General features: G+C 39.7%; 1 protein-coding gene across 2 annotated transcripts in view; it reads left to right on the top strand.

Annotated features, from left to right (window-relative positions):
- Positions 1 to 956: 956 nt before the first annotated feature.
- The window catches only part of DYNLT5 (dynein light chain Tctex-type family member 5), a 32,443-nt gene continuing 10,346 nt past the window's right edge, over positions 957 to 23,053 (top strand). For both annotated transcript variants that reach the window (XM_036844907.1, XM_036844985.1), the window contains exons 1-2: positions 957 to 1,494; positions 3,297 to 3,418. In XM_036844907.1, coding sequence (XP_036700802.1) covers positions 3,300 to 3,418 — 119 coding nt within the window. In that variant the 5' untranslated portion in view covers positions 957 to 1,494; positions 3,297 to 3,299. The remainder of the gene's footprint in view (positions 1,495 to 3,296; positions 3,419 to 23,053) is intronic.

Raw genomic sequence — 23,053 nt, forward strand, 5'->3', positions numbered from 1 at the left:
TCAAGGAAAGTGTAACGTGAAAGTTTGTAATGCCCAAAAGATAAGCCTATGAGTTCCAAGAGGCCCTGGGCATATTATTCAATATCTCAGAATCTCAACTCTCTAAATCTGTAAAGGACTAACAACGCTTTCTTTTTTTTTTTTTTTTTAATTTGCTTTATTTATTTATTTATTTTTGGCTGCGTTGGGTCTTCCTTGCTGCGCGTGGGCTTTCTCTAGTTGCAGCGAGCGGGGGCTACCCTTCGTTGTGGTGCATTATTTTGTAGCAAAACCTGGGATCTAGGCGCTCGGGCTTCAGTAGTTGTGGCACATGGGCTCAGTAGTTGTGGCTCACGGGCTCTAGAGCGCGGGCTCAGTAGTTAGGCGCACGGGCTTAGTTGCTCCTTGGCATGTAGGATCTTCCGGGACCAGGGCTCGAACCCGTGTCCCCAGCATTGGCAGGCGGATTCTTAACCACTGCGCCACCAGGGAAGTCCCAACAATGCTTTCTTGAAAGAGTTATTGGGAGGACTAGATAAAACTAAAACTGTTTGCCAGTACCTGGTAAATGTGAGCTCTATTATCAACCATCTGTGCCTTGGGGTGGTGGAAGGCAGCATCAGGGGTCGGGGGAAGGGAAGGGAGTGCTTTCCTTTCTCTCTGTACCTCGCATTTCCCGTCCTAGGAACCGGCAGCATTTCCCACTCCTGCCCCTGACATCTGCAAAAGGAAACTGATGAGGGCTCCCAGGGCTGCCCCTTGAGTTCCCAGATGTCCCCCTCGCTATAGAATGACTCGGCTTCTCTCCAGCTCGCGGCCACCCCAAGGCACAGCCAGGCTCAGGGCAGCCCCCTCTGGGCAGTGACGAGGAGATCCTCCACTTCCTTAGGCGGATCACAGGACTACGCAACTACTATGTCTGCCTGGGGCGGGCCAAGGACTCTGTTTGAGAAGGTCACCTTGGAGACGGGCCGCGGAGTCCAGGGGGAGTGCGCGGGCATTCGCGGGCAGAGGGAAGCTCCTCGCCCCGCGCTGGTCCCGGCAGCGGAGGAGCCCGTGGTCTGGGAGGCCCCCGGCCGAGCCGCGTCTGCATCTCCAGCACTGCCTTAGATAAGTGCGCCCTCTCCGCAGCGCGTCTGGGCAGGAGCAGAGAAGACTGACCGAGGCAAAAGGCAAGTTCGAGGATCGAGGGGCCTAAGGGGGGGAGGGCCCTGTGTTAGAAATGGCCTGCCTGCCTTGTCCATGACCTCTCTTTCTAATGCCTTATTCCTCCTCCCTCCAAGAAAAAAGTGGCCCCAGTTTTTGGAACTGGAAGCGGGTCCTGGCCTTTTGTTCCCTGCCCGCCTGTGTGCCTCGGCTTTACAGTGACGCCCAGTGCAGAGCTGGCCAGCCCGGTCGGATCGTGGAGCAGCATGAGTTCTGAGCAGTCTGCCTGAGGTCTGGCGACACCGGCGGCCTCAGCCCCTCTGGACCTCCAGGTCCCAATTCTGGCCTGCAGGGCAGCTTTGGAAACAGGTGAGCAGACCGAGGTCTATCTGTGTCACTTTAAGGTTGGAACCTGAATGACCCACTTAAACAGGATCAGTATGTCTTGTCCACACATATACACGCTCACACAGACACAGTCATGTACACAGACACACTCAAACACACAAGCACACATGCCATCAGTGCACAGATACATTACACACAAAGGTGCACACACCGACATACAAAGGCACACACTCAAGTATACAGATAATCACTCATACACACAGGTACACACAAAGAGATGCTCACGTGGGCACTCACACAGGCACACACATTCATGTACACAGACACTCACTCATACACACAGCCTCACACACTCATGGGGACACACTCATGCTCATACACACAAGCACATGCCCACAGAGACATATGCTCACATAGAGATGCTCACACCCATGTACACACACTCTCACACACAGGTCCACAATCACACGCACCCCACACTGCCTCGCTTCCTAACACACAGTACCTCTGCTGTATTTGTGTGCCCTTCAGTACCCTTTGCCTCTGTCTGCCCTGACACTGATCACACTGGGGCTTTAGGCTGTGTTCCTGTCTGCCCTACCCACTTCAACTGCCAGCTCTTTGAAGGCAGGGACTGTTTTAGTTCTATTTTAGTGCCTAGCACAGTGTCTCCCTGTTAGGGCTCTCAGATTGACAGATTATAAAATAATTCCAGTGAATGTCTAAACTTGTATGTAGACAATAGGGCAGTAGAGTTATAGTCAAGTTCTGGGAAGTCCATTCCTACTACCAGCTTTTTCACAAGCATTTGTGAGAGGAGGTAGGTTTTCCAATAAATTACTTCATTAAAAGTTCTGTTTGCATATTGAATGATTCCATTTCTATGAAATGACCCAAAGAGGTAAATCCATGGAGACAGAAAGCAGAGCAGTGGTGACCAGGGACTGGGGTGACAGGAATGAGGAATGACTGCTTATGGGGGGGTGGGATTATCTCTTGTGTTGATGAAAATGTTCTAAAATTGGTGCTGGTGTTGGGTGCACAAGTCTGTGAATATACTAAAAACCATTGAATTGTGTACTTTAAATGGGAGAATTGTGTGATATATTATCTCAGTTAAGTGGTTTATTAAAAAAAAAGTTCTGTTTGCTCTTTACAAAGTAGATCACTGTTGCTTGAAAAAAAAAATACCCTTTGGAGAAGCAGCTCATCTTAATTTTTAAAGTAATAGCAGCAACAACAAATGTTAATTAGCAAAATATCATTGAGATTAAATTTGGGGGGGGCAATAAAAATATTGTTTTCTGGTGTAGGATAATATCGTTCTTCTACATATGGCTATCATTTCTCAGTGACTTTAACCTCTTCTGCAGTTAAGTATTTTTGTTGCAGCTTAATATATGCTTGTGTGAATTAAGTATGCTATTGCATAAATAAAAGTTATCAGATGGGACTTTCCTGGTGGTCCAGTGGTTAAGACTCCGTGTTTCCGCTGCAGGGGGTGCGGGTTCCATCCCTGGTCAGGGAACTAAGATCCCGCATACCACGCAGTGCAGCCAAAAAAATAAAAATAAAACAAAAAAGGAAGTCTCTACTTCTTATAAATAACTTCTGAAATATTTTTAAAAAGAGTTATCATATTTCCAGGTATACTGACCAGAATAACAACATATACTAAAAGTCACTCAAGGAAACCCCACTTCCCTATTCAAAAATGCTTTTAAAAAAAGTATCTGTGTACTTCATTTAGAATGAGTCTCTGTGTTATACTAAAATATTTTCAGATCTTTTGTTCAGTATGTTACAAAAGTTTTCTTCCATAGGTTATGATGATGTCAGACATTGCTAAAGACAGAACGGCTCATGTACTGAAGAAGAGGGGCAGTGTGTCTTCTTTAAGTAGCCATGAGTTCCGGCGGAAAGAGCCTCGTGGGCGCACCAAAGAGTGAGTGACTGGATGCCCATTAACAAACTCAATTATTGAATAAACAGGTTCATAATATTTTTCAGGAGGAAAAAAACGCATTTCCTTTGGGACATAAAAAGGGAGAAAAATGGGCAAGTACAAGGTTTAGGTCATCTTTGGGGGCCATATTTTTTAAAAGAAAGAGAAAAAATGGTAACTAGATTTATCGTGGTGATCATTTGGAAATGTACAGAAATACTAAATCACTGTGTTGTGCACCAAGAAAAAGAAGAAAGAGAAAAAGAACAAGGAAATTTAAGTGATAAGTTGATCATAGCAGCATTTTTTACTATTTCAGAGACTACCCCAAAAAAGCATCTACTGAAAAGAAGGTCATATGAAATGTAGACCAGCTACTTCTTAATTGACTCCTGAATTCTTCTCCTCAATATTATATGAATACATCGTTTTTGCATTTTTGTAATCAATATGTACATATACAATGCATTTAGCATTATTTTAAATAAATTTTGTAATGTATTTTCATAGTCTTTGTGCATATCCTTTTAAATGGTTGCATAATACAATATTTTGTCAGCTTATAATTCTGGGTTAGCTAACCGTTCCCCAATCATTAACCATTTTAAGTTTGTTTCCACTTTTTAAATTTTTTACTATATAAGAAGTCTCTGATTGTTTTCTTCCCCAAAGTATAAGTAGTGGGTCAAAGGATAATAAGTACATTTTTTGGCTCTTGCTACATATTGCATTTGCTCTCCTAAAAAAGATGAATTAATTTTTAATACTTTCATGGCATTTTTTTTGACTGCCATCAGGAAGAAAACCAAACAAATTATCCAATGCAGAGGTCAATTAATTTATATTATAGACTTTCCTTCTTAAAAGTTTCTACACGATTGAAAGATGTAACAGGGCTTCCCTGGTGGCGCAGTGGTTAAGAATCCACCTGCCAATGCCGGGGACACGGGTTCAAGCCCTGGTCCAGGAAGTTCCCACATGCCGCGGAGCAACTACTGAGCCTGCGCTCTAGAGCCCACGAGCCACAACTACTGAAGCCCGCGTGCCTAGAGCCCGTGCTCCGCAACAAGAGAAGCCACCGCAATGAGAAGCCCGCTCACCGCAACAAAGAGTAGCCCCCGCTTGCCACAACTAGAGAACTAGAGAACGCAGCAACGAAGACCCAACGCAGCCAAAAATAAATAAATTAAATAAATAAATAAATATTTTTAAAAAAAGAAAGAAAGATGTAGCATATTAATCCCCATGATTGGGAAGCAGGAGCTGGTGTGTCTGTTGGAACAGAGACCAGAAGAACTGGAAGAGAGCTACGTTCGAATTCTGAAACCAAATTGTTCTGCTCTCAGAATGTATTAATACACTTACTCAAAATTCCACTTTTCAACCCTGGATGATTGTGGATTACAAGTACTGTACAATTCTCTCTTTTACAGATAGGAATATAAAGGAGTAGCAATCTCAGTGTACATCAGAAGCAAAGCTGGGAGAATAATTAACCTCTATAGCTTTTGCTTCTGATCCTAAGTCATTTTGGCTGCTATTTCCAAGATTTAAGTGTAAGAGTTTTTTTTAAAATTATTTTAAAATAATTGTTAGCTTAAATTCAACTTTTTAGAAGTAAATATTATAATAATAATCTGACATAAATCCTGGTCCCATGATTAAAAAGCACTGTTCTTATCCAAAAACTAAACTATCATCCCTACTTGCATAATTTTCATTTACTTCTTCCCTTTCAAAGCAATTAGAAAGTCATGTATATAGAATCAGAACATGGCCCAATCTGAAGAATTAAAGATCACTCTTATTTTATTGATGAAGTATAAAAACAAATTAAAAGGTAACAAAAACACGAAAATAGTTTTAGCAACACGTAAGGAAAGATTTTTTTTTACTAACAAATACATTTAAGTGGTAATTATCTTGATATATTTCAAAATTAGAAACAGGGACTCTCAAACAAAATATTCAGAATGGATCCTCTATTGGAGCCTTTTTTATTCAATAGCAAATGAACAGATTCCAAGCAGTCTTGCAAGGCAGAGGCCATTTAGGAGGCCGCCTCCTAACCCTTACTCCCACTTATTTTCCAGTGTCTTCATCCTTGCCAGGGACCAGAATGTATAGGCGATTCTCCTTCCTGAAATGGGTCTTCAACTAGCAGAAAAACTCTGAAAACTTAGTGGCTATCAAATGCAGCATTGTGTTTGAATTTGCAGTGTTTTTTTGGAAAAACATATACCTTTCACTTGAAAGTTATCTCAAAACAATTTTTTGAATAGTTTGATTTCAATAGTATAAAGCATATGCTGAAGTATATTGAGGACCTAATACATTATGTCATTTAATCTCCCCAGCATTAATCCTACTAGGTAGACATCATTCTTACCATTTCGCTATGAAATAGCTGAGACTTATAGGTCAAGGAACAATTTAAGGATTAGGATACAGTCCTAAATCATGAGTATGGCAAAAAGGGTCCACGGACTCTTGCCTTCTTCTCTATTCCGTCTTCCCCACTATCCTGCTTGCATCCTACTCTTGGGCCATTCCCACCTTCCATATTTATAATCCCTCGGTGCTCTGCCTTGCCTCCAGCCATTGCCTCACGTTGCTTCCCCATGGGGTATCCTTGTCTGGAATGCTCGTCTTACACTCTGGCTTCCTTCTTTTCCTCCTTCAGAATTTAGCTCCATCTCCAACTCTCCAAGAAGCTCTCTATCACAGTTTCCAAAACAGGTTCATTTTGCCTGACGCACAACAAGCCAATACGCTAATACGCTGAGGTTTGCAGCAAAGAGGGTTCATTCGCAAGGCAGCCAAGCGAGGAGATAGGAGAACAAATCTCAAATCCACCTCCTCAAAGGCAAGGGGATCGGGAGTTTATGAGACAAAGAATAAAGAAGCAGGGTGGTATGAGGCGTGGGGAGTGTGGGGAGGGTGAGGAAAGGTGATTGGGAAAAGATGCAGTAATTGTTGTTCCACGCAGACGTTTCTAGCCTACAGCCCTCTGCACATTCTGAGGGTGGAGTTTTGGGCCCTCTGACGTTAAAAGGTCACTGATTGGACATTAACGTCTGCCCAGTTGAAGGGTCAGTGGTCCTATCCAGCCTTAACCAGCTGAGCTCGAATTAGATGCAGCTGACTCCAAGTTCCTAAACAATAACTTGGGCAAACATCTTATTGTTTAGGTTATGCACCGCTTGGAGGACATGCAAGTCTTAAAACAACCTTGATTAGCGAAGGCAGGTGAAATGGATCTGGCTGCTTTGACACCATAATGGCAGAGTTGAGTAGTTGCAATAGAAATGCAGGGTCTGCAAAGTGGAAAATATCTGCTATATGGCATTTGACAGAAATATTTGCTGACCCCTGTTCTATAAGAGAGATACTGTTAGCATCTTCATCTTACAAATGAAGAAACATGCTTAGAGAGGTTGAGGCTCCAAAGCTACAGAATCAGCAAGTGGCGAAACAGGCTTTTGTTTACAGTCAAAAATTCTCATTCTCTGAAAATTGGCTATCTACGTGTAACTTGCATCAATGAAACTCTTCGACTCATTCACCAGAACCTTCTGTTTCCCATCCATGGGTAAGAGTAGGTATTCACAATGACGTCTTTCTTGTTGGAAACAGGCTTTGGCAACTTTCAAAGAGTATTTGAACAGATGTGCTGCTCTCATATCCTTAAAATGGAAATAGAAGCCTGAGATTAAATTACTTTCCCAAGATAATGTGACATGATATCCGGGCTTCTTATCTCTAAGGCCAGTAGTTCAAATGGTAGGTCAAGCCTAAGACTGAAGACTGAAGAGTCTCTCCTTTGCCTCAAACCAAAATTACAGTGATATCATGAACCAGAATTTTGATGGATCCCAGAGCTCTCCACTTGAACCCACTGGTGGCATCTAATGCAGTAGTTAGGCCACATTATATTCTTCCACTTATTCATTTATTCAAGGTTTATTAAGCTTCCACTTCGTGCCACATGTTAGGCATATAAAGGTGACTAACTGTAGGGTTGGTCTTCTCTAGAGAATCTCATTTTTCAAGTAAACTTAAAGCCACATGGTAATCTTTTCTTGGAAAAAATGGAAAAGATTACATTCATTGCTTCATTTGAAATAAATGTTTATTGACCAATGAGTAGGTGGTGAACCACACAGAAATAATCTGGTGGGAAAGGCAATGAACAAATCATTTTAAATGTGATGAATTTATTCAATGATTCCAACCTATACTACTTGAGCCGCTTATGTGCAGTTAAAAATGATGTTGCCTGGCCTGTTTCCTCCTTTTGATAAGCTCTATTGCCATCTGAATCAAAGTAAAGCCCCCAACAATATCTGGATGAGACACAGCTTCCCTCCAAAGAGAGAGAAGCTTGAGAAACGGCATTGGCCATGTTCCTAAATTAAACCACAATAATAGCTAATATTAAGTTGTGCTTAATAGATACATCACATACAATATCCATATGAATCTCATAAAAACCCTGGGGGTTAAGTAGAGAAGATACTTTTATTATCCCCATTCATCTCGTTTATTATCTTACTTCTCTCAGGAGCCGAGATGAGTTGAAACTATTCCTCATTTCGTAGCACATTGTCATTGCTAATATGAGTAGGACCCCTTGTTTGCCTGATTGTCCCCTTCTTCCCCATCCTCACTCCCACTCTCATCTCCCAATAGGCACCCACTCTGATGCACAAAATACTAAATATACTACAAGAGTATACATACTTAAATACTATATTATATATATTTTTAATTTTCTGTGTATTATGATGTTTTGACATCTTCAAAAACCTTTCTGGCTGGGGAGAGGCTGCCCCCCCGCCCCAGGGCTAGCCAGTTATTAAAGATAGTCAAGGACTCAGCAGGGAGCATGCCTTTAATATGCAAACTAACCAGCTGGCATCCTGACCCGTTCTCTCTGGCCCCCCACACATCCCAGGAGGCAGTATTTCTCTGCCCTAATCATCCCAGTGCCAAGTACCAGGCAACTAGGGGCCTCTCCTATAGCTTAGAGCCCCCTGAAATTATTCAGACCAGGCCAGACCTGAGCTGTTTCCCCTGCACCGCTTTGCCTTTCCCTGGGAAACCCCAATAAAGTCCCCTGGCTCTCCCTTGCTCCCGTCTTCTGCCTCTTGACCACACTGGCATTTTTCCACATGGTCCTGTGTGGCATGTTGTGTATCTTGCCTCTAGGACCTGTGAGTATAATAAACTGTTTTCATGAACCCGTCCTCTGACTCATTTTGTGACTTCACTTGACTGACTCTCATAAAAAATTACAGAACAAGTACTTAACAAAGATATGCGTTTTTGACTTACATGAATGGTACTGTGCTATAAATCTCATTTTGTTTTCTCAATCTCATATCTCATTCAATAGTTTTATTTTTTTATATTTACTCATGTGACTATGGATATCTAGCTCTTTGCTTCTTACTGCTGCATAGTAGTCCTTAATATACATCCATCACTCGTGCTCTTATCCATTCCCCAAGGGATGAACACCCAGATTGGTTTTCACTCCCTGCCAAGGTATGCAGTGCCATGTGGAACATCTTTGTACATAACCCTTCATTGGCATCTTTGTGAAAAGTGCCCTGTGAATGTGATCCCAGGTAAAGGCATTCCTGTTAAGGAAGATTTGAATTAATGGTGAAATAATTCATAGATGAAACTGCTTAACACAAAAACATATCAATATTTCTCAAATTAATCTACAAATGCAACATATCTCAATCAAAACCTATTTGTACGTTTTGAGAAACTCAACAAACCATTTCTAAATTTTATAAATAGGGAAAGAATTCTGAGTAACTTAACTTTGTAATTCTGAGTAAGTTAACTTTGAAGAGTAAGCATAGAGGAGGAATTTACTCTATCAGATATTAGGATATACCACAAAGCTGTAGTAAATAAAAATAATAATAAATACAGGAATAAACAAATAGGTGTAGAAATAAACAAATAGAGCAATGGAATACATAGAAACTTTAGAAGTAGACCTATGAATATATAGAACATAATATATGGGCAAGGAGAAATGATGGGGTTTTTTTTTTTTTAACATCTTTATTGGAGTATAATTGCTTTACAATGGTGTGTTAGTTTCTGCTTTATAACAAAGTGAATCAGCTATACATATACATACATCCCCATATATCCTCCCTCTTGCGTCTCCCTCCCACCCTCCCTATCCCACCTCTCTAGGTGGTCACAAAGCACTGAGCTGATCTCCCTGTGCTATGCGGCTGCTTCCCACTAACTAGCTATCTTACATTTGGTAATGTATATATGTCCATGCCACTGTCTCACTTCGTCCCAGCTTACCCTTCCCCCTCCCCATGTCCTCAAGTCCATTCTCTACGTCTGTGTCTTTATTCCTGTCCTGCCCCTACGTTCTTCAGAACCAGTTTTTTCTCTTTTCTTTTTAGATTCCATATATATGTGTCAGCGTACAGTATTTGTTTTCCTCTTTCTGACTTACTTCACTCTGTATGACAGACTCTAGGTCCATCCACCTCACTACAAATAACTCAGTTTCATTTCTTTTTATGGCTGAGTAATATTCCATTGTATATATGTGCCACATCTTCTTTATCCATTCATCTGTTGATGGACACTTAGGTTGCTTCCATGTCCTGGCTATTGTAAATAGAGCTGCAATCAACATTGTGGTACATGACTCTTTTTCAATTATGGTTTTCTCAGGGTATATGCCCAGTAGTGGGATTGCTGAGTCATATGGTAGTTCTATTTTTAGTTTTTACATACCCACCAACAGTGCAAGAGGGTTCCCTATTCTCCACACGCTCTCTAGCATTTATTGTTTGTAGATTTTTTGATGATGGCCATTCTGACTGGTGTGAGGTGATACCTCATTGTAGTTTTTTTCTTTTTTAATAAATTTATTTATTTATTTATTTATTTTTGGCTGTGTTGGGTCTTCATTTCTGTGCAAGGGCTTTCTCTAGTTGCGGCAAGCAGGGGCCACTCTTCATGGCAGTGCGAGGGCCTCTCACTATCGCAGCCTCTCTTGTTGCAGAAGACAGGCTCCAGACGCGCAGGCTCAGTAGTTGTGGCTCACGGGCCCAGTTGCTCCGCGGCATTTGGGATCTTCCCAGACAGGGCTTGAACCCGTGTCCCCTGCATTGGCAGGCAGATTCTCAACCACTGCGCCACCAGGGAAGCCCCCTCATTGTAGTTTTGATTTGCATTTCTCTGATGATTAGTGATGTTGAGCATCCTTTCATGTGTTTGTTGGCAATCTGTATATCTTCTTAGGAGAAATGTCTATTTAGGTCTTCTGCCCATTTTTGGATTGGGCTGTTTGGATTGATATTGAGCTGCATGAGCTGCTTGTAAATTTTGGATAGTAATCCTTTGTCAGTTGCTTCATTTGCAAATATTTTCTCCCATTCTGAGGGTTGTCTTTTAGTCTTATTTATGGTTTCCTTTGCTGTGCAAAACTTTTAAGTTTCATTAGGTCCCATTTGTTTATTTTTGTTTTTATTTCCATTTCTCTAGGAGGTGGGTCAAAAAGGATTTTGCTGTGATTTATGTCATAGAGTGTTCTGCCTATGTTTTCCTCTAAGAGTTTTATAGTGTCTGGCCTTACATTTAGGTCTTTAATCCATTTTGAGTTTATTTTTGTGTATGGTGTTAGGGAGTGTTCTAATTTCATTCTTTTACATGTAGCTGTCCAGTTTTCCCAGCACAACTTATTGAAGAGGCTGTCTTTTCTCCATTGTATATTCTTGCCTCCTTTATCAAAAATAAGGTGACCATATGTGCGTGGGTTTATTTCTGGGCTTTCTATCCTGTTCCAAAGATCTATATTTCTGTTTTTGTGCCAGTACCATACTGTCTTGATTACTGTAGCTTTGTAATATAGTCTGAAGTCAAGGAGTCTGATTCCTCCAGCTCCATTTTTCTTTCTCAAGATTGCTTTGGCTATTCGGGGTCTTTTGTGTTTCCATACAAATTGTGAAATTTTTTATTCTAGTTCTGTGAAAAATGCCATTGGTAGTTTGATAGGGATTGCATTGAATCTGTGGATTGCTTTGGGTAGTATAGTCATTTTCACATTGTTGATTCTACCAATCCAAGAACATGGTATATCTCTCCATCTGTTTGTATCATCTTTAATTTCTTTCAGCAATGTCTTATAGTTTTCGGCATACAGCTCTTTTGTCTCCTTAGATAGGTTTATTCCTAGGTATTTTATTCTTTTTGTTGCAATAATAAGTGGTTACTTTTTCTTTCAGATTTTTCATCATTAGTGTATAGGAATGCAAGAGATTTCTGTGCATTAATTTGGTATCCTGCTACTTTACCAAATTCATTGATTAGCTCTAGTAGTTTTCTGGTAGAGTCTTTAGGATTCTCTATGTATAGTATCATGTCATCTGCAAACAGTGACAGCTTTACTTCTTGTTTTCTGATTTGGATTCCTTTTATTTCTTTTCCTTCTCTGATTGCTGTGGCTAAAACTTCCAAAACTATGTTGAATAATAGTGGTGAGAGTGGGCAACCTTGTCTTGTTCCTGATCTTAGTGGAAAAGGTTTCAGTTTTTCACCATTGAGAATGATGTTGGCTCTGGGTTTGTCATATATGGCCTTTACTATGTTGAGGTAAGTTCCCTCTATGCCTACTTTCTGGAGGGTTTTTATCATAAATGGGTGTTGAATTTTGTCAAAAGCTTTTTCTGCATCTATTGAGATGATCATGTGGTTTTTATCCTTCAGTTTGTTAATATGGTGTATCACGTTGATTGATTTGCATATGTTGGTTAATCCTTGCATTCCTGGGATAAACCCCTCTTGATCATGCTGTATGATCCTTTTAATGTGCTCTTGGGTTCTGTTTGCTAGTATTTTGTTGAGGATATTTGCAACTGTGTTCATCAGTGATACTGGCCTGTAGTTTTCTTTCTTTGTGACATCTTTGTCTGGTTTTGGTATCAGGGTGATGGTGGCCTCATAGAATGAGTTTAGGAGTGTTCCTCCCTCTGCTATATTTTGGAAGAGTTTGAGAAGGATAGGTGTTAGCTCTTCTCTAAATGTTTGATAGAATTCACCTGTGAAGCCATCTGGTCCTGGGCTTTTGTTGTTGGAAGATTTTTAATCACAGTGTCAATTTCATTGCTTGTGATTGGTCTGTTTATATTTTTCTATTCCTTCCTGGTTCATTCTCCAAAGGTGGTGCTTTTCTAAGAATTTATCCATTTCTTCCAGGTTGTCCATTTTATTGGCATATAGTTGCTTGTAGTAATCTCTCATGATCCTTTGGATTTCTGCAGTGTCAGTTGTTACTTCTCCTTTTTCATTTTTAGTTCTATTGATTTGAGTCTTCTCACTTTTTCTTCATGAGTCTGGCTAATGGTTTATCAATTTTGTTTATCTTCTCAAAGACCAGCTTTTAGTTTTATTGATCTCTGCTATTGTTTCCTTCATTTATTTCTGATCTGATCTTTATGATTTCTTTCCTTCTGCTAACTTTGGGGGTTTTTTGTTCTTCTTTCTCTAATTGCTTTAGGTGTAAGGTTAGGTTGTTTATTTGAGATGTTTCTTGTTTCTTGAGGTAGGATTATATTGCTATATACTTCCCTCTTAGAACTGCTTTTGCTGCATCCCATAAGTTTTGGGTCATCATGTTTTCATTGTCATTTGTTTCTAGATTTTTTTTATTTCCTCTTTGATTTTTTCAGTGAGAAATGATGGGTTTTTTTAAATTAATTAATTTATTTATTCATTTATTTTTGGCTGTGTTGGGTCTTCGTTTCTGTGCAAGGGCTTTCTCTAGTTGCGGCAAGCGGGAGCCACTCTTCATCGCAGTGCGTGGGCCTCTCACTATCGCGGCCTCTCTTGTTGCAGAACACAGGCTCCAGATGCGCAGGCTCAGTAGGTGTGGCACACAGGCTTAGTTGCTCCGCGGCATATGGGATTTTCCCAGACCAGGGCTCGAACCCATATTCCCTGCATTGGCAGGCAGATTCTCAACCACTGCGCCACCAGGGAAGCCCACATGATGGGTTTTTAATAGATTGTTTAGGGAGAAAGCTGGCTTACTATATGAAGGAAAAAAAATGAAGCTGGATTCTTACACCATTTGCATGGTAGACTCCAGATGGAAGACTGAAATGTGGAAAGCTATAAAGCTAATAGAAGAAAGTATAGAACATCTTTGTGTTCTGTGAGAGGGAAAGATTTCTTAAATAAGATCCCAAAATGAAAAACTAAAACCAAAAAAAAAAAAAAAAAAAAAACTTGATAAATACAACTACAGTAAAACTTGTATTTCTGTTCAACACGGAATACAATAGACACAGTTTTTCGGCCAGTAGAAGATATATATTTGTAAACTCATGAATATTAACAATTATTTAAAAATCAGGAAATCAATTTTTAATAATCAAAAGAGATAAATAGCAATTTACAGAAGCAAAGCCCAAATGGTAAAGCAGAATGTGAAGAGTTGCTTAAATTCACTTGGAAAGAGAAAAATGCAAATTAAAACAAGATACCATATTGCACCCAACTGAATGGCAAAACATAAGAAGGGAGAATAACACCAAATGTTGGCAAGGCTAGTGAGAATAATAGCTTATATAGGCATTCAGCAAAGAAATCTAACAGTATTTAGGAAAAATAGGGATATACATGCCCTATTAACCCCGTATACTGAGGACACTGAGGCTTGGTGTGGTAAAGTGACTGGCCAGAGTATCACAATTCCCAGATGACAGAGCAAATAATCTGTGGTTCTCTGACACTAGAATTTAGAGACCTCATGAAAGTACTTTTATTTGTTACGGGTTAATTGTACCCCACAACCCCTGCCAGATTCATACGTTGATGTCCTAATCCCCAATACCTCTGAATGTGACCTTATTTGGAATAAGAGGTAAACTTAATTACCTCTTATTTAAAGAGGTAATTAAGTTTAAATGAGTTCATTAGGGTGGGTTCTAAACCAATGTGACTGGTGACCTTATAAGAAAAGGAAACTTGGACACCAACAGGCCTGGAGGGAGGCGATGTGAAGATACACAGGGAGGAGATGGCCGTCTACAAGCCAAGGAGAGAGGCCTGGAACAGATCCTTCCCTCATGGCTCTCAGAAGGAACCAATCCAGCCAACACCTGGTTCTCGGACTTCTAACCTTCAGAAGTGTGAGACAGCAAACTTCTGTTGTTTAAGCCCCCCAGACTTGGTACTTCGTTATGGCAGCCCTGGCTAACTATTGCAGTGCAGCTGACCCTTGAACAACACAAGTGTGAACTGCGCAGGTCCACTTACATGTGGATTTTTTTCAATAGTAAATACTGCAGTACTACATGATCTGTGGTTGGAGCTGTGGATGTGGAATCAAGGATACTGAGGAAATGCAACCATGGATACTGAGGGCCGACCATAACTTCTACTGGATTTTCCACTGCAAAGAGGGCCAGCACCCCTAACCCCCACGTTGTCAACTGTATCTCTGAAGGAGTGAATGGAATAGCATGAGCTTAGTCAGGGAGTCGAACGGGTGACTCAGAGGCCTGCTCTGCCACCACTGGCTGGGGTCAATTCCAGTGTGAGCACTTACAAGCTGCTGGTCTTGCATAAGTTATTAAGCCTTCTTTGCCTCAGTTTCTTCCTCTATAAAATGGGACAAAAATAATAGTTGTCAGTTCCAGGCATGTTGAGAATTTATTAAAATAATACATGGAAGCACGAGAATAGTTCTTGGCATGTCAAAGAACAGAGCAAGTATTGATTATTATTATTACATAGAACTTTGGCATCAAACTAGACCTGAGTTTGAATCCCTGATTTTCTGTTAACTAGCTACTATTTAATATTCTTTGTCTTAATATATTATCTATAAAATGAGAATAGCAATGACCATCACTGCATCATATCTTTTGTTTACTGAACACATTTTTGTTGCCTGGGTTACTGGCATTGTGCTATGTGCCAAAGATGCAGTGGTGAACAAAATAGACTGTCCCTGAACTTGTGATATTGCCCTTGTCAAGATCATAATGACTTTCACATTGCTGATGCAGTGGTCAGTCCTTCTCAATCTTCTTCACTGGTCCCTCCTCTTCTCCCCAATTTCTTAATGTAGGAGTGCCTCAGGGAGCACTTTGTCCCTTTGTCCCCTTCTTCTCTTGTCCTACACTCGTTCCCTCGGGAATCTCCTCCAGTCTAGTGACTGAGACATAGTGCTATGCCCCCAGATATATTTCTCCGGCCTACATATCTCTCCCAAACCCCAGACTCATAGATCTAACTGCCTATTGACCCCTCACTTCAGTACCTAGCAGACATTGCAAACTCAACATGCTCACAACTTAACTCTTTAACTACCTTCCTTCCCATTCAAGAGGATATTCTGGTGGATAAATTTTAAAAATATGTTCAGAACCCAACTACTGGGACTTCCCTGGTGGCACAGTGGTTAAGAATCTGCCCGCCAATGCAGGGGACACGGGTTCGAGCCCTGGTCCGGGAAGATCCCACATGCCGTGGAGCAATTAAGCCCATGCGCCACAACTACCAAGCCTGCAAGCCACAACTGCTGAGCCCACACACCACAACTACTGAAGCCTGCATGCCTAGAGCCTGTGCTCCTCAACAAGAGTAGCCACCGCAATGAGAAGCCCGCGCACCGCCACCAAGAGTAACCCCCACTCGCTGCAACTAGAGAAAGCCCATGTGCAGCAAAAAACACCCAACTCAACTAAAAATTAATTAATTAATTAATTAATTTTTAAAAAAAGAACCCAACTACTTACCACTTACCCCCCCACTTGGTCTGGGTCACTGTATTAGTCAGCTTGAGCTGCCATAACAAAATACCATGAATTGTGTGGCTTTAACAATAGGAATTTATTTTCTCACAGTCCTGGAGGCTGGAAGTCTGAAATCAGGTGCCAGCTTGGTTAGGTTCTGGTGAGGGCTCACTTCCTGACTTGCAGATGGCCACCTTTTCACAGTGTCCTTGCATGGAGGAAAGAATGCTGCTGTTTCTTTCTTTTACGTAAGGAGCCCAGTTCTATCAGTTCAGGGCTTCACCCTTACGGCTTCATTTCACCTTAATCATCTCCTTAAAGGCCTTATCTCTAATACACTCCCATGGGGTGTTAAGGCTTCAATCTACGAATTTTGAAGAGACACAATTTTGTCCCTAGCAGTTACTGCCATCTCTCCCCTGGATTACTATAAAAGCTTTCTAACTGGAATCCCTGTGTTTACACATGCTGCCCCTACAGCCTATTCTCAGCACAACATTTGGAGTTATCACTGTAAAATATAACATGGATCTTGCTATTCCTCTGCTCAAAACTCTATAAAGGCTCCCACTTTATCAGAGTAAAAGCCAAGATTTTAAGATGGCCCACAAAACTCTACATGGTCCAGCTACCTGACACCCGGGTAACCTCATCTCCTTCCACCCTCCTGCTTGCTGCCTCTTCTCCAGCTACTCTGGCCTCTATGCACTTCTTCAAAAATACCAGGCAGCCTCTGCTCGAAGCCTGTGCATGTGCTTTTCTCTCCCCCCGACACACCCTTCCCTCCGACATCCACATGGCTCATTTCCTCACCTCCTCCAACTCTTTGCTCAGGGAGATCTATCTTGATCATTCTGTTTAAAATTACACACAACTGCCTCTCTCCCATTCACTTCCAAGCTCCCTTAACTAAGCTCTCCTTTCCCATGTAGCACTTATCATCTTCTAACATAGTATATAACTTACTTGTTTAGTATTTTATTGTCTTTTTTCTGTCTCTTCTCACTAGGTTCCATGAGGGCCGAGATTTTAGTTTGTTTTTGTTTTCTGGGTTTTTTTGTTTTTGTTTTTTTTTTGTTGTTGTTGTTGTTGTTTTGGGTTTTTTTTTGTTTTGTTTTTTATATCCCAGGGACCTAGAATAGTACCTGGCACATAGCAGTCACTCAATAAATATTTTTTGACAGTAGAATGAATAATTATTATATTATACTAATTCCTGAACACAAACAGGTTAGGTTCACAGGTCCAAGTATGTAAGTCCAGGGTAACTAAGGGCTTTCATCTTGCAGACATAAGATGCATTTACAGCAAAAAGAAAAATGTTTGTTCAAATTTTTAAAACAAGGTATACTTTACCTTCTTGCTGAAACATTCCATTGTGCACCTATTAAAAAAAGAAGAACGTTATCATTTGTGTTGAACATCTGTTGGGATAGATGACACTCCTTGATGATCTCCATGGCACTGTAGGGGTAACCATGGCACACACACTCCCAGCCTCACCTCTCTGATGATTGCTGAGGGTAATGTGACTTTGAACTGTGCATTCATCCAGGAGCTGCAACAGAAGTTTCGTCAGCTGCTCTTGACCTTAACCTCACCTTCTCTTGGATAAAGAGATCCAACAGTGGGCTTCAGACACTAACTCTGACTTTCTATTCACTCACTCAAAATTGTTCTACTTTGTCAGTCACATTTCCTGGATTATCTTCAATCACTTCAGAGCTAGACTTTTCACAGGTTACATGGTTCATTCTTTGTCCTTCAGAATCATTCCTACTCTTAAAAATGTATCCCACAAAAACACATATCATGTCATTTTCTCTGCTCTTTCATTTTTGAAAACATATCTTGACTTTTGTTTCCATTACAACCTTTCTCTTACTTGTAAGATGGGACCCATAATGTGAATAAAATATCTCAAAACTATGTAAAAATCCGACAACACTGCTATAAAACTAAATGGCTACACACAACTAAATTACCTCAACAGACAACTTGTACCTTCCACTGATGGGGGAAGAGTTGGTATGCTTTTGATCTTAAGCATAATATTCATAAAAATGTCCATAGACATTTTGAGGTGGAAAGTTCCCAAGTGAGTTTTGATGCTTATTTTATTTTGTTTTCTACATCTTGTGTCTCCAGCATAGGAAGTCTTATTTTCCTTTGTATTCCCAGTACTTCCCACTTTGCCTGCCACATGGTGGGCAATAAATAGCTGTTGAAAGAATGAAGCAAAAAGAAAAGAACAAATGTACAAATTTATACCCTGAAGCCTTCTTTTTCTCTGTGCTCTCTGAAATAACCCCACTGGGAGGCAGCACGTGACTTTAATAACAGATTTTAAAAAATAAGAGAGGGTCATGCTTAAATGATCCCATTCAAAATGCGGTAGTTCCAGGCATTTCACAGTTACAAATCGAAGAAGAGGTGATAGTTTGACCTTCTTAATCTACTAAATGAATGGCTTCAAGGCTAGCTATCTATTCAACTATTATCTCTTACTGCAGCTTAAAACATCTAAGGCATAATGGCAGTGAAAATGTCTGGAAATGAAAAAAAAAATGTCTGGAAATGAATTCTTAATAATAATTAGATGGTATTATGGCTGGTGAGATTTAATCGACATTATTGTTTCTATCTCCAACCATCATGACAATAAGACATGCCTTGTACTTATTCTGTGTAATTCAAGGAATGGTCAGCATGCAAATTTGTAAGATGTTTTCAGGAAAACTGAATTTCATGAAAAATAAACATATTCCAACTCCCTAGCTAATTTTTTTGGCTCTTTTCTGCATAATCATAACACAGGCTGTTGGGTTAGCATGGGACACAATGTAAGTGGGTTACTTTTGTTATTGTGTACCAATTTCATGCAGCTATTTCCACAACCAGGCTAATTTCAAGTCTGTCCTGAGCAATGGTGCATGTGATTCCAAGTATTAATGGAAATTTATATTGGTTACAAATTGTTACTCTTCTTTCTAGAATAATATTAGTTCATGTGTTCACTGTTTTCACCAGCAGTTTACACCAGACTTTCAGTTTTCCTGCTTTTACTTTTAATCTACCTTCCTGCCTAAAACTTTACAACTCCTTTGGGCACATTTTGCCAGTTGAAATCCTTTTCTTCCATAAATGCCAACAAGTTGATGAAACACATAGACAGCAAGAACATTTTTCACATTTAAAAAAATCAACTACAGCATTCCATTCATAGTGAGATCATGTATCTAAGAAGGATTATTATTATAAACTAGGGAAGGCCTGGTCATAGACAACAGAAACTCATCCACGTGTAATGTTGTGAAATATACCCAATAAATTTGTTGTGCTGTGAATACACTGGTAACTAAAATTATAAATTTGCTCTTTGAAGCATCTCACATTTTTATCTTTAAAAATTTCAAAGGGCTTGAATAAAGCTGTTTATCAATAGAAAATATGTACACGTTTTTCTAAGTCAGTATTCTGAACTGACATTGGTAATTGCAAGCATTTTTAATATTTTATGTCTTCTTTTTGTCTTTTTTCATGCAATAAATATTGTATTTTTTCTGTTCAACTTATTCTCTTTTCTCTCTCCCTTCTTCCGAGGCATCTCATTCTAATATAGGAACTATCAGATATCAGTTTTAAAAAATACCATAAATAGGGTTTTTAAAAAAGTAAAATTTTTCTATAACTTACATGAAATTATAGTCTTGGTTGATACATGGTCAGATTTCCATGTACAGAAATCAATAGACTAACCAAATATCTTCCTTCTGCATGGTAAGGGAAGCCAGGTTAATATATCTGAAATCTCTGAAATCTCTGAAATCTCACTCCCCAAAGCCCCATCTCTTCCACAAAATTAACTCCAAGTTCTGTGCTCTATTACTTACAGCATCCCACTTCCAAACTCTGTATCAGTTAAAATTTGTATCAGTTATATCTAATGCTTCTTATAAAAATCTTTTTATAAAAAATAAAAACAGTGGCTTAAACAAAATAGAAATATATTTTCTCTTACATAAAAGAAGTCTAGAAGGACTAGTCTTCTAGCTTCTGATCTATAATCCATAAGGTCACCTCAAGATCCAAGATAGCTGCTGAGCTCTTGCCATCATATCCACGGTCCAATCATGAACAGGCCCCTGCTGGTTGACTTAGTTGGTTGAATTAATTCTCTCAGAATTTTCACCCCTAACTTCCACTAACATCTTATTGGCTCATAAGCCACATGGCCCCAGTAGCACTAAAGAGTCCAAGCATTTGTCTTCAATTTGGAGAGAAATATTCCCACAAACTTCTGGTTCTGCTACCAAGGAAGAAGAGAACAACATTGGAAAGCAAATGACAGTCCCTGACACAATGGTCATTATAGTTTTCTTTATAATGATGGAATATTGAAAACAACCTAAATGGCCTGTTTAAATAAAATGCAGTATGTTCATAAATTAAATACTGTCTTGATATTTAAAACATGGATGCAAATTACTATTTATTGACATAGTTATCTGCTATATATTTCTGAGTGAAAAAAAACAGCATCTATAATAGATCCCATATGTAAAATCATGTCTGAAAAGTTTTTTTAATATTAAGAGTGGTTAGATAATCACTGAGGTTAGTAATTTTTTGTGTAACTTTACTTTGTTCGTTATACTTTCCTGTACACTTTGAAATTTTTACAGTGAGCATACACTGTTTACAGATTGCTGTAGAAATAAAAAGGCACTGTACAAAATCACCTTCAGTATTTCAAAAACAAGTCACTCTAAAAAACTTTCTATTTGCACATCAATCTTCAGCCAGTGGGGTTTTGAAGCTGCCCTTATGACAGTTACCAATATCATACTGATAATATTACAAACTGCACTGGATATCATTTTTTTAGTAACATGGCAATACCAAAGCAATAGTATCCAAAGCAAAAAATCATTACTTGTTTTTTTTGTGTTAGACTTCTAACTCTGCTAATCTGAGTTTTGTACAAACTCTACTTCTCCTTCTATGAGTTTTTAATATGGCGTTTAGTAGAAAAGAAATAGGGTTTTATTAACATCTTCTTATGTTTGTGCAAGTAAGTTTTAATTGCAGCAATTAATTATTTCAGGCAGTCATTGCCCCTATTTCCATTCTATCAGATATGATCATATATGAAACTTTGTTACAGAGGTAAATAGAGTATTTGAAATCTAAGTCTGCCTTTCGTATGTGTATGCAGTTAAGCACTTTGCCAGTTCCCTTTATCGCTGAAATGGGCAGAATAATGACTCTTTTACTTCCTTAAAGGGGGTATTTTAAAGATAAAATGAGACAATTGATGGAAAATATTTTGCAAAAAAAAAAGTAGCATATACAATATTGGGGCAGGCTGGCTTATCTTAAAATCAAGGGGCTTATGCAACATTGGTTTTTCTAAGCAGAAGCTACCATCTTTGGCGCTGCTCACAACACCTGCAGCCAACGTGGCTAAACAGGTTGGTTGCTACTTCAAAGGGCAGCAGAAAATTGAGGAAAGCAGGTGTTATACGAATGAAGACTAACTCACTAATCCAGAAATCCATTGTGGAAAAGCAGCCATAATGTCTTACATCACTTTCTTGGGCTGGGTGGGTAAACCTTAATTTATTGTTTAAATTGTATTAAATGATTTTTAAAATATAATATCCGTGATTTTCTTAAAATAGCAATTTGCAGGAAGCTCACTAACTCCCAACAGCTCAGAACTAAGTATTTAAAACTCCTTGCAGAGAGGAAAAAAAAAGTCCCCAAAGATTAAGAACAAATATCTCATTCTCATTTAATTAAAGCAAAAACTTAGCCTGCTTATAAAAGTAATCACTCTGAAAACACACACACACACACGCACACACACACACACTGTTATATCATCTCCTTTGAAATGATATCTGTCTTAACCTCCGTTTCACAGGTGGAGAGAACTGGGGTAGAGATCTGAGACTGCCATTAGTGACGGCTGAATTTTCTCTGATTAAGTAGTGCTGGAGGGACTTTAGGGGTTACTCTTCATTTGGGTCTCCTGTTCAGCACCTGGATAAGCTTATATTGCCTTGGTAACCAAGCCAAAACCCTTTCTTAATGTTGAAAAGGGTGATTGATGCTTATTGATTACTATAGTTTGGGTGAATTGCGGTTTCTCTCATCATGTAGATGAGTTTCTCGTTTTTCTTTTTTCTGCTAAAGGGATTTCATGAGGTACATTTAATAGTAAACTCCTTATAATCCCCCATGTATGTAAAGAGCTTGTTGCCCAACATTTTAAGCTTCCTCACATAATCCCCAGTCCCTTTTGTGAGTTCTGTCCACTTTGAGGAGAGACTTTTGCACCTGCAGTAGAGATGCAATTGACAATAGTTTTTGAAACGCGTACAGTCGGCCCTCGGTATCTTCTGAGCATTGGTTCCGGGAGCCCCCCATGGATACCAAAAGCAGTGGACGCTCAAGTCCCTTACATAAAATGGCGCAGTACAGTTGGCCCTCCATATCCATGGGTTCCGCATCCGCGGATTTAACCAACTGAAATACGTGATTGGTTGAATCCCTGGATGCGAAGGGCTGACTGTACCTACTCCGTTAGCCCACAGATGGAACAACCCATGAATACTTTCGTGAAAATCAAATGCCCCAGGCACTGCACTGGGCTTCAACCACTATATTGAGACCTGCTCCAAGTGACTTCTCTACACTGGTAATATTTCCATCTCTAAAATGTTTTAGACTTTAAATGTATTACCAGGATATTTACAGGGGACTTGCTTGAAATATTTTTAGAGAAAACATAAAACTTTTGTCACATTTTTGCTAACAGCAACATTGT

The sequence above is a fragment of the Balaenoptera musculus genome, chromosome 1 (assembly GCF_009873245.2).
Source record: "Balaenoptera musculus isolate JJ_BM4_2016_0621 chromosome 1, mBalMus1.pri.v3, whole genome shotgun sequence".
NCBI lineage: Eukaryota > Metazoa > Chordata > Mammalia > Artiodactyla > Balaenopteridae > Balaenoptera > Balaenoptera musculus.